Here is a 13,295-nt window from a genome sequence, read left to right as displayed (position 1 = left end):
TTACACTATGCACTTTTAACTTATCACAATAATATAATTCACATAAGGTATAGAACTTCATTTGCATGAAGTATTCTTGAAATTTCGCTTCTCTGTTTTTTTGTGTGTTATTGTCACACATTTTACTTCTGCATATATTTTAAGCTCCACTATATGTTATTTTGCTTTAACTAATTATCTTTTAAAGAAATTGAAAAGTGAGAAGAAAGGTCTTTAATATGTAACCTACATTTTTATTATTTCTGTCAGTAATTTCTTTATTTAGATCCAAATTTCCATCTGATGTCGTTTTCCTTCAGACTGAAGAACTTCTTTTAATGTTCCTTATAATATAAATCTGATGGTTGAAAATTTTCTTTGTTTTTGTTTGTCTTTAAAAAATCTTTATTTTACTTTCATTTTTGAGAGATACTTTTGCTGGATATAAAATTCTAGGCTGACAAGTTTTTTCTTTCAGCACTTTAAATATATTGTTTCTCTCTCTCTTCTGTCGTACATTGTTTCTGATTAAAAGTCTATAATATTCTTATCTTTGTTTCCCCCATTATTTAATGCTTTTTTTTTCTTCCAACTACTTATAAAGTTTTCTTGTTATCAGTGGCTTTCAAAAATTTGATTGTGATAGACCTTAGTATGTTTTCCTTTATGTTTATCATACTTATTATTCATTGACCTTCTTGATTCTGTAGGTCCATAATTTTTTTTAAGCTTAGGAAGTTTTGGGCTATATCTATTCAAATATTATTCATCACACTCAGATACAATTATGATGCTTCAATTTCACTTATATAAGACCACTTGATATCTTCCCACAGGTTGCTGAGTCTCTGTTCATTTTTAAAATTTATTTCAGTCTGGATAGTCTCTGTTGTTATGTCTGAACGTTCAGTGATCTTTTCTTTCTCACTGTGTAGTTTACTGCTGTTCCTGTCTAGTGAAGTTTTCATTTCAATATTGTTCACCTCCAGAAGTTCAATTTAATTCTTTCATTTCATTTTTCTCATTATCTATCATGCTTTCCTTTAAATCCTTGGTAACGTTTATAGTAGCTGTTTTAAAGTCCTTGTCTGCTAATTTCATCAACTCTGCCATTTCTAGTCCTGATGTTCTTCCTGGTTTTGGGTCACAATTTTCTGTTTATTTGCTTATCTAGTAATGTGGATGGTTATAATTGTTTGTGTGGATTGTAAATGTTACATGGTTAAATGTTTGGATTTTGTTGTCTTTCTTTAAGAAGTATGGAAGGTTTTTAAGTTATTTGCAGATCAGGTTGATATTTTCAAGGCTTGTTTTTAAGCTTAGTTAGGACAGGTCTATAAACCCTTTTGCCTTGAGCTAGTTTAGACCTGCTGCTAAGTTGTTATATTTTTTATTTCTCTGAGTGTTCAGCAGGGTCTCTGTATTCTAGCTAAATAGAATTCAAATATTTCCCATCCCTGTGGGAGTTCCAGGAATTCTTCAGCTAATAGCTCCCTTGACAGTTGTTCTTTGCTCAGCTTCAAACGAATGTCAGTTTATGTACACTCAGATTATCATTCATCCAAAGACTCAAGGGATTCCTTATCCAAATATCTGGAGTTCTTTGTGTAGCTCCATTCTCTCTGGTCTTCTGTCCCACACATTCTGGATGCCTCAGTCTCTCCAAATTCTAATTCCTACCCCTCAACTCAGCAAGGCCACGGTGTTAATCTTGGATTTTCCCTTTCCTGTCCCATTGTCTGAAAACTGCCTCCAGGCAAAACAAAAATACAGATCCTAGAACTCACCATATTTGCTTCACTTCACTCAGTTTTGCATTCTTTTTGAGCAAATGTCTAAAAACATTTTTGCCATATTTTCATCAATCTAGTTATTTATAGTGGTACGGCTAATGCCACACGGTCAAAAGCAAAAATCTTCACTTTGTTTTTTGCACTAACAATATATCTTGGAAATCTTCTATATCATTTTATATATATCTTTGTTGTTCTTTTTTTAAATATGTAGCTTTATAAAACTCCATTGTATGCATACATATCTTAGTCTATTCAACCAATCTGTAGTTTGTCATTTAGATAGTTTCCAATCTTTTTTGCAGTTACATATAATTTTGTAATGAATAACCTGGTACATATGTATTTTCATAATATTATGATATATATTTAGGGTAAATTCCTAAAACGGTGATTGTTAGGTCATAGGCTAAATATCAGATATAACTATTTCCTTCCATATGAGTTGTACCATTTTGCATTCCAACAAATAGGTAAGAATGTTAATTTTCCCAAATCATTGTCTACAGAGTGTGAGTCAAGCTTTTACATTTTTGCCAATCTGATCAGTAAAAAAACTAAGAATAGTTTCGTTTTTTAAAAAATATATTTTATTGATTTTTTTACAGAGAGGAAGGGAGAGGGAAAGAGAGTTAGAAACATCAATCAGCTGCCTCCTGCACACTCCCCACTGGGGATGTGCCCGCAACCAAGGTACATGCCCTTGACCGGAATCAAACCTGGGACCCCTGAGTCCGCAGGCCGACGCTCTATCCACTGAGCCAAACCGGCCAGGGCCTAAAAATAGTTTTAATTAGAATTTCTTTCATTATGATTGACATTAAACACCTTTTCATATGTTTAAGAGTCAGTTTATCTCCTTTTAAAGTTTGTCTGTTCATGTTCATTTTTCTATTATATATATTTTTAAATATATTTTATTGATTTTTACAGAGAGGAAGGGAGAGGAATAGAGAGTTAGAAACATCGGTCAGCTGCCTCCTGCACACCCCTTACTGGGGATGTGCCCGGAACCAAGGTACATGCCCTTGACTGGAATCGAACCTGAGACCCTTCAGTCTGCAGGCTGATGCTCTACCCACTGAGCCAAACCGGTTAGGGCTCTATTATATTTTTGTGTTTCATCCTAAAATGTTAAGTTATTTAGATAGAAATATTAGCTCTTTGTCCAAGATACAAGTTGCAAATATTTTTTGTATTTCATTTGCCTTTCACTTTTGTTTATGGTATTTTCTGTAGTGCAACCCTTTTTCACTTTTCTTTTTATGTAATCAAATGAATCAGTCTTTTCTTGTATTGCATTTAGGTTTAGAGTCAAAGTTAGAAAGCCTTGCTATACACTCAAGATATAGAAAACTTTATCAATTTTCTTCTAGGACTTGTATGGTTTTCTGGTCTTTACTTTTAGATTCTTGATCTATATGAACTTTATCCTTATGTGTGTTGAGGTTGGAACTAATTTTATCTTTTTTTTCTATGTGGCTATCCAGCTGTCCCAATACCATTTATTAAAAAGTTCATCTTTCCCCCAGTGATTTGAGATAGCATCTTTATCATATACCAAACTTCTGTATTGCCAGAAGGTTTTAATGATCAGAAAGCCATACTTCCTTCTCACTCAAAGTAGTATATTGATGTGAAGTACTTAATTTATAAAAAAATAAACAAACAAATTTAGCCATACAACAAGGCTATCCATTTGAAGAGACCTGGTCATAATTTAGATAACAATATAATAACTTCATGCTTGGGAAAAATTAAAGAAATTCTATCTCTCTAAGGAGAATTTAGGTCTCTTGGGAGGTTTTCACGTGGACAAATTTAGTAGCTTTTGCAAGTAGTTTCCTGGCATACCTAAGCTTTGTGATATAATAAGCAACAAGAAAGTACTAATATTATCAAGACTAAAAAAGAATAGCACTCAAATGGGGGAAGCAAACATTTTTGTCTTAAACTTTTGACCTGTAAAATCATTGACTATACTTCCAAAATATTTTCTATTGTTTTTTCTTTATTGATTAAGGTATTACATATGTGTCCTTATCCCCCCATTGCCTCCCACCTCCCCCCACTCATGCCCTCACCCCCCTGTTGTCTGTGTCCATTGGTTAGGCTTATATGCATGCATACAAGTCCTTTGGTTGATCTCTCCCCCTTGACCCCACCCTCCCCTACCTTCCCTCTGAGGTTTGACGGTCTGATCGATGCTTCTCTGTCTCTGGATCTGTTTTTGTTCAGAATATTTTTATAAGATAATTTTTTCTTGTCCTAAGGGTAGATAAAATAGAGGTCTTAAAAAAACTTATTCTTAATATTCATAGATCATCTTTTAAAATCCTAATATATAAAAAAAAATTTCACACACATAAACTTCAGATAAATATTAAGGCTAAACCATTCAGCTTCTTCACCAAACCCTTGAATCTCTCACCTCTCTAAATTGTGATATATGTTTGATTGATCTATTGGTTATCTGTTTTTATGCCATTTCTCCTAAAATGATCCCTTAATTTGACCTTAGGATGTTCCTTAAATAGGCAAATTAGATTATGTTGAAAGATTATTAGATGATATTTAGGATTTTAAGGGGATAATACATATATTTTTCCTAAAATGCAGTAATTTAAGAGTATCATGAGTAGGCTTTTCTGATATGACTGACCCTCTGGGATCAATATTAGGTAATATTTGTGGAGAGCGTCCTCTGTGCTAGGCAAGACCAGCGTCATGGGCATGTAGACTGTGCAGTCGCACTGGCTCCATTCTTAGAAGAGCCCTGCACTTGGGTTAATGCTCTACTGCCACCATCTTGAAATTCTTAATTATTAAACAAGGAGCCCATTTTCATTTTTGCATTAATCCCACAAATGAGGTAGCCAGCCCTGGTACCAAGCACTATGTTTACCAAGGAGAGTGTATCATTTAACTTACATTTTTGAAAGATCCCTCAGATTTCTGCATGTGAAATAGAATTTAGGGAAAACAAAAGAGGAAATAATACCAGAGAGAAAGCTATGACAGTATTTAAGTTGGTTTTGACTCATGAAGTGGCTGCAGAGAAAGAGAGTAATTGATATATTCAAATATATTTTGGAGGTAGTAAGCATTGGCATGGACTAGTAATGATGGAACTAGTGATGGGGATATGGGAAAAGACGTTAAGAATGACTTAGGAATTTTTGCCTGGGCTAGCAGGGCCCCCTATTAGACGAAAAAGGTTCAAGAAAGAACAGGTTTGAGAGTGTAGTTAAGAATTGGGTTAGACATTATGCTAAGCGAAAGAAGCCAGGTTCAGAAGACTATATATTTTATGATTCAATTTTTATGAAACTTCCAGAAAAGGCAACACTACATAGAAAGTAATTAAGTGGCTGCCTGAGGCTGGGAGATTGACTGCAGACAGGCAGAAGGAAACTTTTGGGGGTGATAGCAGTATCCTAAAGCTGGATGTGGTGTTGGTTGCATAGCTGTATACATTTACCAGAAATCATTGATTGTCTAGGTGACCTCTATAGTAAGTATAAAGCTGTTAAAGATTTAAATAAAAGATTAAGATGCCTGTGGTTATGTCAAGGAGTACTATTATTATTCCCATTTTACAGATCAAGAAAATAAAAGAGAAGTTAAAAATAAAACCTTCATGGTTACATAGCTACTAAGTGTAATATCCAGTATTGGAACTCGAGTCTTCTGGACACTAAAGCCTCGCTCTTAATCACTTTAATTCATTTACTTTCTATTTAAAAGTTACATTATGTTTGTGCATCTCCATTGATCAGAGGCTCTCTTAAAATCCTAAGACAAAGAGGACAGAAGCTAGAGACCGGAAAATTGTATTGGTCCTATACACTGGTGCTTCCATTTTCCCTGGATATAGGTTACACAGCAAGCTATGCCATCTTTATCTCCAGTGAGTTATATTAACACACCTCACTTAGGTTCTTTGGCAAACTATGTTTTCTCTTTCAAATTATTATGCTAAGAAATAGTTTATTAGGCCGTCTGGTAGCTTAAAAGAGTAGCTATATCTTCCAAAAATGTTTATAGATGCACATAAATGAATACACACACACACACACACACACACACACACATATATATCTTCCTTGGTACATTTTATTATTGCTATGCCATTAGCATGATGATTGCCATATTAATAAGCATTAAGTATAGGGAAATGTTGGTCAAAGAGTACAAAGTTTCAGTTATAAGATGAATAAGTTCTGGGAATCTAATATATAGTATGGTAACTATAGTTAACAGTACTATATTATATACTTGAAATTTGCTGAGAGAATAGATCTTAAATGTTCTTAACACATACACACAATGGTAACTAGGTGAGGTGACGAATGTGTTAACTATATTATAATCATTTCATTATATATACATATATTAAATCATCACTCATATACTTTAAATTTGTACAATTTTATTTGTCAATTATACTTCAATAAAACTAGGAGGGGGAAGCATTAATTGCCCACTGTATTAGACACCAGGTATACAAGTGATCATCAAAACAGGCATGGTCTCTGCCCTCTTGCAGCTTTAAAAAAAATTTTTTTTAGCTGAAGAAGTAGACATTATGCTAAAACAAAAAATAATTACAAAAATTTTAATTGAGCTAGATTCAACAAAGGAAAATATAAGGTGCTCTGACAGAGCATAACAAAGGATCCTGGTTTTAAATGGGTCTAAGGGACAACCTGTTAGGAAATAACATTTAAACTGAGACCTGAAAGATTTGTAGAAATTAACAAAGCAAAGGAAGGGAAGGGAAAGAAGCTTTCTTAGGCGAGGAATAGTCTGTGTGAAGTCTCTGGGGCACTAAAGAGCTTGGCTGGTGCCCACACTGAAAGCAGAGTTAGAAATATCACGAGAAGAAGACATGACTCTTGGATACTATGCGAAGGATTTGGTATTTTATTTCAAGACCAGTGAGATGCTACTGAGGATTTTTGAGTTAAAGACTCATGAGCCAATTAAAATGTTAAGATCATTCTGGCTACTGTGAAGAATAGATCCAAGAGAGTTCTGCTGGCTTATGAAGGGTTCTTAGGAAAACTATGAATGGGAAAATGATTTCAACCTTTTAAACTAGTTTTGAAAAGACATGTTGTCAATTAAGTGATAGTGAATGGAAAAAAAGGACTGATAAACCAGTTTATCTCTGAATAACCCACTAGATCAGTGCTTCTCAAACTTCAATGTGCACTCATATCACCCAGGTAGCTTGTTAAATTCAAATTCTGGTTCTGTAGGTCTGAAGTGGGGCGTTTCTGCATATCTAAGAAACTCCCAGGTGATGCCTATGCCACTGGTCCTTGACTCACACTTTGAGTAGCAAGTGACTGGACTATATTCTAAATTCTTAATATATTCTATGGAATATACTCTATCTTTTAATGCCTCTCAGACTTCTGTGGTCTAGCCAATTATCAAGCTTGAGTATTCAAAAATGGGGGTTTTAAGAGATGAATTAAAGTATTCAGGACACAGAGAAACAGGTCAAATATGGCCTTTCATCTCTTCAATAGATATTCTATATAAACTTATTTCCTATCTACCTATCTAACCTGTCTGCCTACCTCTCTACCTCAAGGTTCAGTTACACTTCAGCAAGAACTTTGTGCAATCAAAGCAATGTCCTGGACAGTTATACAGAAATGGTATGTGAGGCTCTAAAATGTTACCTCTAATGGGGTGATTTGCATCATAAATTGAAGCTGACTCTGTGCCAGTCATTTTGCCTGCCTCATTCATTTAGTAGATAGGAACTCCGGAACCCTTAGAGGGTAATTTATTGTCCAAAGATATACTGTACAGCTCAGCTCTGACTTATTCATACCTGACTCTCTCATTCATTATCCTAATCGTTGCTTTTTTGTTTGTTTAGTAACTACAACCTTAAATATGGAAAACTCGAGGCTCTTTATTCTGTGGGTTAAGGCTTTGTATTTCTCTAAAGACTTCGTGAAGCTTTGTAACCATAGCACAATCATTTTATAAATGTCTCAAGCGGTAAATAAGTCTGCCCCTTCTTTGGGGGGAGAGGTGTTATCCCTTATTAGCAATGAACTTCTCTTTGTGGCATACGAACCCAAGCTCTTGGGAAACACATTTATCAAGTAAAGGGAAATATTTGAGATTATGCTTCATGATGGGGTTATGGTCATTGGGAAAAACGGTAGGAAATTTCACATTGCTCCCTGGTTCTTAGGAAATGAGAGCTAAACAATATCCAGTTTTAAAAGAAATCTGCGTTGAGTTTTTAAATTCCATAAAACCGAGTTAAACCAACTGAAAGAAGTAGGTCCTGTGTGGCTTTACTGAGGAAGGGACAGGGAATTCTAAAATCTCATCTGGTAACAGATAAAACTGCAATTATTAGCATCTCCATAGAAATGCTAAATTACTCCTTACTAATAGAGTCCGGCTAAATAGGTTTCACTCGACCTCCAACAAACCAATTTTTTGTTGTAGTTGTTTGGTTTGATCTATCCCCCTCCCCCCCCCACCCCCTTTGTTGCGATTAAAGACAGCCATTAAAACGTTTAATAGACCTGGGTTTGGCTTGAAGACTTGCAGAAGGGCCAGCTTCATCGCCCTGCAATTGGCTTTCCAGGCTAAGTTAGGTTTCCGATGGACGGATGCTGCCAAGGCGCTTTGGCCGTAAACGCTGGAAGTAAGCCAAAGGAAAGTGAAGTTCCTGGCGCTAAGCGCTCGTCCCGCTCCGAGCGCCCCGCGCTAGCGCATTCTTCGTGCAGTTATTGGCTGGGACTCTGCGTGCCGCTGTCGGCCAATGAAGACGCTGGAGATCTGGCCCGGGCCCGTCCCCTCTCGGCGCCCCGGGATGAGGCAGAGACTGAACAGCCGACGAGCAAATCAAAGGCATCTAGAAAGCCATGTCAGACTCGGCGCCCAGCGCTCAAGCGCTAACCCGCTGAAAGTTTCTCAGCGAAAACGCCAGGGCGATCTGGACCCCGCGAAGAGAACTGCCCTTGAGTGAGATGGTCCCAGCGGCCTGGAGGAGCGGACTGGTAAGCACCGGGAGAGTGGTGGGAGTCTTGCTTCTGCTTGGTGCCTTGCGCGGGGCGTCCGCCGTCATTCGCTATGAGATCCTGGAGGAAAGAGAGAAGGGTTTTGCGGTGGGCAACGTGGTCACGGACCTTGGCCTGGATCTCGGCAGCCTGTCCGCTCGCAGGCTCCGGGTGGTGTCCGGAGCGAGCCGAAGATTCTTTGAGGTGAACCGGGAGACCGGAGAGCTGTTCGTGAACGACCGCCTGGATCGAGAGGAGCTGTGTGGGACGCTGCCCTCCTGCACCATAACTCTGGAGTTGGTGGTGGACACCCCACTTGAGCTGTTCAGTGCGGAAGTGGTGATCCAGGATATCAACGACAACAACCCCGCGTTCCCTACCCGGGAAATGAAATTGGAGATTAGCGAGGCGGTGGCGCCGGGCACGCGCTTTCCGCTGGAGAGCGCGCACGACCCCGATGTCGGAAGCAACTCTCTACAAACCTACGAGCTGAGCCGGAACGAGTACTTTGCGCTTCGAGTGCAGACGCGGGAAGACAGCACCAAGTACGCGGAGCTGGTGCTGGAGCGCGCCCTGGACCGGGAGCGAGAGCCCAGTCTCCAGCTGGTGCTCACGGCGTTGGACGGGGGGAGCCCGGCCCGCTCCGCCAGCCTCCCCATTCGCATCGCCGTGCTGGACGCGAATGACAATGCGCCCTCCTTCAACCAGTCCCTGTACCGGGCGCGCGTCCTGGAGGACGCACCCCCGGGGACTCGCGTGGTGCAAGTGCGTGCCACGGATCTGGATGAAGGCCCCAACGGCGAGATCGTGTATTCCTTCGGCAGCCACAACCGCGCCGGCGTGCGGGAACTGTTCTCCTTAGACCTGGTCACCGGGGTGCTGACCGTCAAGGGTCGGCTGGACTTCGAAGACACGAAACTCCACGAGATTTACATCCAGGCCAAAGACAAGGGCGCCAATCCCGAGGGGACACATTGCAAAGTCTTGGTCGAGGTGGTGGACGTGAATGACAATGCCCCCGAGATCACCGTCACTTCCGTGTACAGCCCCGTCCCCGAGGACGCGCCTCTGGGGACTGTCATCGCCTTGCTCAGCGTGACTGACCTGGATGCCGGGGACAATGGGCTGGTGACTTGCGAGATCCCGCCAGGGCTCCCCTTCAGCCTTACTTCTTCCCTCAAGAATTACTTTACTTTGAAAACCAGCGCAGCCCTGGACCGGGAGACGGTGCCCGAGTACAACCTCAGCATCACCGCTCGAGATGCCGGAGCCCCTTCCCTCTCGGCCCTGACCACGGTCCGGGTGCAAGTGTCCGACATCAACGACAACCCTCCACAGTCGTCTCAGTCTTCCTATGACGTCTACGTGGAGGAAAACAACCTCCCCGGGGTTCCCATCCTGAACCTCAGCGTCTGGGACCCCGACGCCCCGCAGAACGCGCGCCTTTCCTTCCTTCTCTTGGAGCAAGGAGCGGACGCTGGGCTCGTGGGTCGCTTTTTCACGATACATCGCGACAGTGGCGTGGTGTCCACCTTAGTGCCCCTGGACCATGAGGATCGGCGGGAGTTCGAATTCACAGCTCAGGTCAGCGACGGGGGCACCCCTGCCCTGACCACCAACATCAGCGTGAACGTCTTTGTCACTGACCGCAATGACAACGCCCCCCAGGTCCTGTACCCCCGGCCTGGCCGCAGCTCCGTGGAGGTGCTGTCCCGAGGTACCGCGGCTGGCCACGTGGTCACTCGGGTGGTAGGCTGGGACCCGGATGCCGGCTACAACGCCTGGCTCTCCTACAGCCTCTTGGGAGCCCCCAACCAGAGCCTCTTTGCCGTGGGCCTTCACACCGGGCAAGTCAGCACGGCCCGCCCCGTCCAGGACACAGACCTGCCCAGGCAAACTCTCACGGTCTTGATCAAAGACAGCGGGGAGCCCTCGCTGTCCGCCACCGCCACCCTGACCGTGTCTGTCACCGAGGAATCTCCGGAAGCCCGGGCGGAGTTCCCCTCTGGCTCGGCCCCGGGGGAGCAGAATAAAAATCTCACCTTTTATCTGCTCCTCTCTCTAATCCTGGTCTCCGTGGGGTTCGCAGTCACGGTGTTGGGAGTGATAATATTCAAAGTTTACAAGTGGAAACAGTCCAGGGACTTATACCGAGCCCCCGTGAGCTCCCTGTACCGCACGCCAGGGCCGTCTCTGCACGCGGACGCTGTGCGGGGAGGCCTGGTGCCGCCGCACCTTTACCATCAGTTGTACCTCACCTCTGACTCCCGCCGCGGCGACCCGCTGCAGAGGAAACCCGGGGCTGCCAGCCCTCTGGCCAGCTGCCAGAACACGCTGCGGAGCTGCGATCCAGTGTTCTATAGGCAGGTGTTGGGTGCAGAGAGCTCCCCTCCCGGACAGGTAAGGGTTAGCAAGTCATCCTGGACCAATATTCATGCTTTTTGATTCCTGCACCGTGTTCAGGAAGGCATGGAGCCATTCTGGGCTTTTGTTTCTAGTGCTGAAGGTGTTTTCCTAATGATGCATCCACATTTTCACCTGGCCCTTCCTAGATCAACCGTTGTCTTTGCAAAGGGAATGGTCTGGCCAGAGTGTGGTTTGTGGTCGGTCACAGTGTGGAGTTGATTGACTCACCTGTGGACCCAACTCACACCCTCAGCACTCGCTTGCCATAACAACTAACCAATCTTGCTAAATACAACCCAGGATCTCAGCACTCAGAGTTTAGCTTGGTGTCATTTGCACTGGGAACAAGCGAGTGTATACCTCTAACCAGTGGCGGCTGCTAGGAATATAAAAACTACCTCATTTTGCCATCTTTCAAGTGATTGCCACATCTGCATTACAGCTAATAGTTTGCTGGGAATTTTCCTCTGCCTACACAGATCCTGCCTCATTCTTAGATAATTTTCTATGAAAGTAATAAAATTCTAGGCATCCTTTACATTTTATTTCAAGCACACTCCTAGAAATGATGTGCACATTACTTATAAACTATTTGTGTTATAATAGTGATCCATGTGCATTATAGAAATTTTGGAAAATAGAGAAATTTATAAAGAAAAATTAAAACTAACTGTAATCCCCAAATCCAAGGGTGACCCCCATCTATAATAATAAAAGCATAATATGCTAATTAGACCAGACATCCTTCTGGACATCCTTCCAGACGAGCTTCTGGATGAAGCCTGGGCTGTGAGGGAAGCCTGGGTCCAAGGTCCTGCCAGCGGCCAGAGGGAAGCCCGGGTCCTGGGTGCCGGAGGGAAGCCGGTGCCGGCAGCCGGGGAAGGAAGGCCTACTCTTGCACGAATTTCGTGCATTGGACCTCTAGTTAATTATAAAAGTAAAAGTAATCATTTACTTTGAAAAGAAATCCAGACAATCCAAGACACCATAAAGTACAAAATTAAAGGTTCTCTATATCCCCCTGCAATTCCCTATCCTTCAAGCACTATTTTTCTTAGATATACACATAATGTGAACGGTAGGTAAATTCATATCCTGAGGAAGGCAACGCTTTCATTTATTCAGGATGATGTGTAGATGACTGTAAGGCATTTGTCTTGGAGTGAAACTTACACTTCCAATGGTGCGAGAGCCACAATTTTGTTACTAATAAGTGTAGAATTGCTATCAACCTCGGATCTGGCAGTTAGATAAATGAGGCTCCACCACTTACCAACTAGGAGTCCTTGGCCAAGTTAATCTTTGTAAGCCTGTTTCTCATGTGCCAAAAGGAAATAGCAAGGGTCTTATAAGATTAGTGCATGCTAGAATGTATGCACACTGCCTGGTGTATTGTGTTAACAAATTCTTAGCTATTACTATGATTACTTTTATTAGTTCTTGGCCCACCCCAAATCTTTTAAAAAATATATTTTTTAATGTTTTATTTATTGATTTGAGAGAGAGGAAGTGAGAGAAAAACATCCATTTGTTGTTCCACTTATTTATGCATTCATGGGTGATTCTTATATGTGCCCTGACCCTGAATCAAACCCCAAACCGGGGCTTATTGGGATGATGCTTTAACCAACTGAGCTACCTGGCCAGGGCACCCACCCCAAATCTTAAACACACCTTGGAAATGAGCAAATTTGGAGATAGCCAAAATGACACAGTAGATGCATATATGGGGAAGGCTAAGCAATTATGAAAGCCAGAGAGAAGCAGCTGCTATTCTTCCAGTCACACTGGAAAACAACTGACACTTTCCCTAGGACAATATTCTCAAACTTGGTTGCACACTAGAATTACCTAAGGACCTTTAAAAAATCTGAAGCCCAGGCCACGTCCCAGACCAATCAAAACACGATCTCTGGGGATGGGACATAGGATCAGTACGTTTTAAAGATCCCTAAGTAATTCCAATGTGCATAAAAGTTTGAAAACCACTGCCCTAGAACCTGCCAGTCTATCAAGTAGAATATTTATGAAGCAAAGTGTTATTCTGGTGTTTACAGAACCAGAAGCCAGCCTT

The 13,295-nt window shown here is 41.7% G+C and overlaps 1 protein-coding gene across 19 annotated transcripts in view; it reads left to right on the top strand.

The window, feature by feature from the left end:
* Nucleotides 1-13,295, top strand: part of LOC118657761 (protocadherin gamma-C4) — a 143,298-nt gene that overhangs the window by 103,030 nt on the left and 26,973 nt on the right. Inside the window, exon 1 of one of the 19 annotated variants that reach the window (XM_036312283.1) lies at nucleotides 8,626-11,215. The exons of 17 other annotated variants lie outside the window; for them this stretch is intronic. In XM_036312283.1, the coding sequence (XP_036168176.1) occupies nucleotides 8,786-11,215 (2,430 nt within the window). In that variant the 5' untranslated portion in view covers nucleotides 8,626-8,785. Of the gene's footprint in view, nucleotides 1-8,625; nucleotides 11,216-13,295 lie in introns of those variants that run through there. One more of the 19 variants, XM_036312302.1, reaches the window with a different exon arrangement.

Source organism: Myotis myotis, unplaced genomic scaffold (assembly GCF_014108235.1).
Source record: "Myotis myotis isolate mMyoMyo1 unplaced genomic scaffold, mMyoMyo1.p scaffold_m19_p_6, whole genome shotgun sequence".
Lineage (NCBI taxonomy): Eukaryota > Metazoa > Chordata > Mammalia > Chiroptera > Vespertilionidae > Myotis > Myotis myotis.
This window is presented reverse-complemented; position numbering and strand designations above follow the sequence as displayed.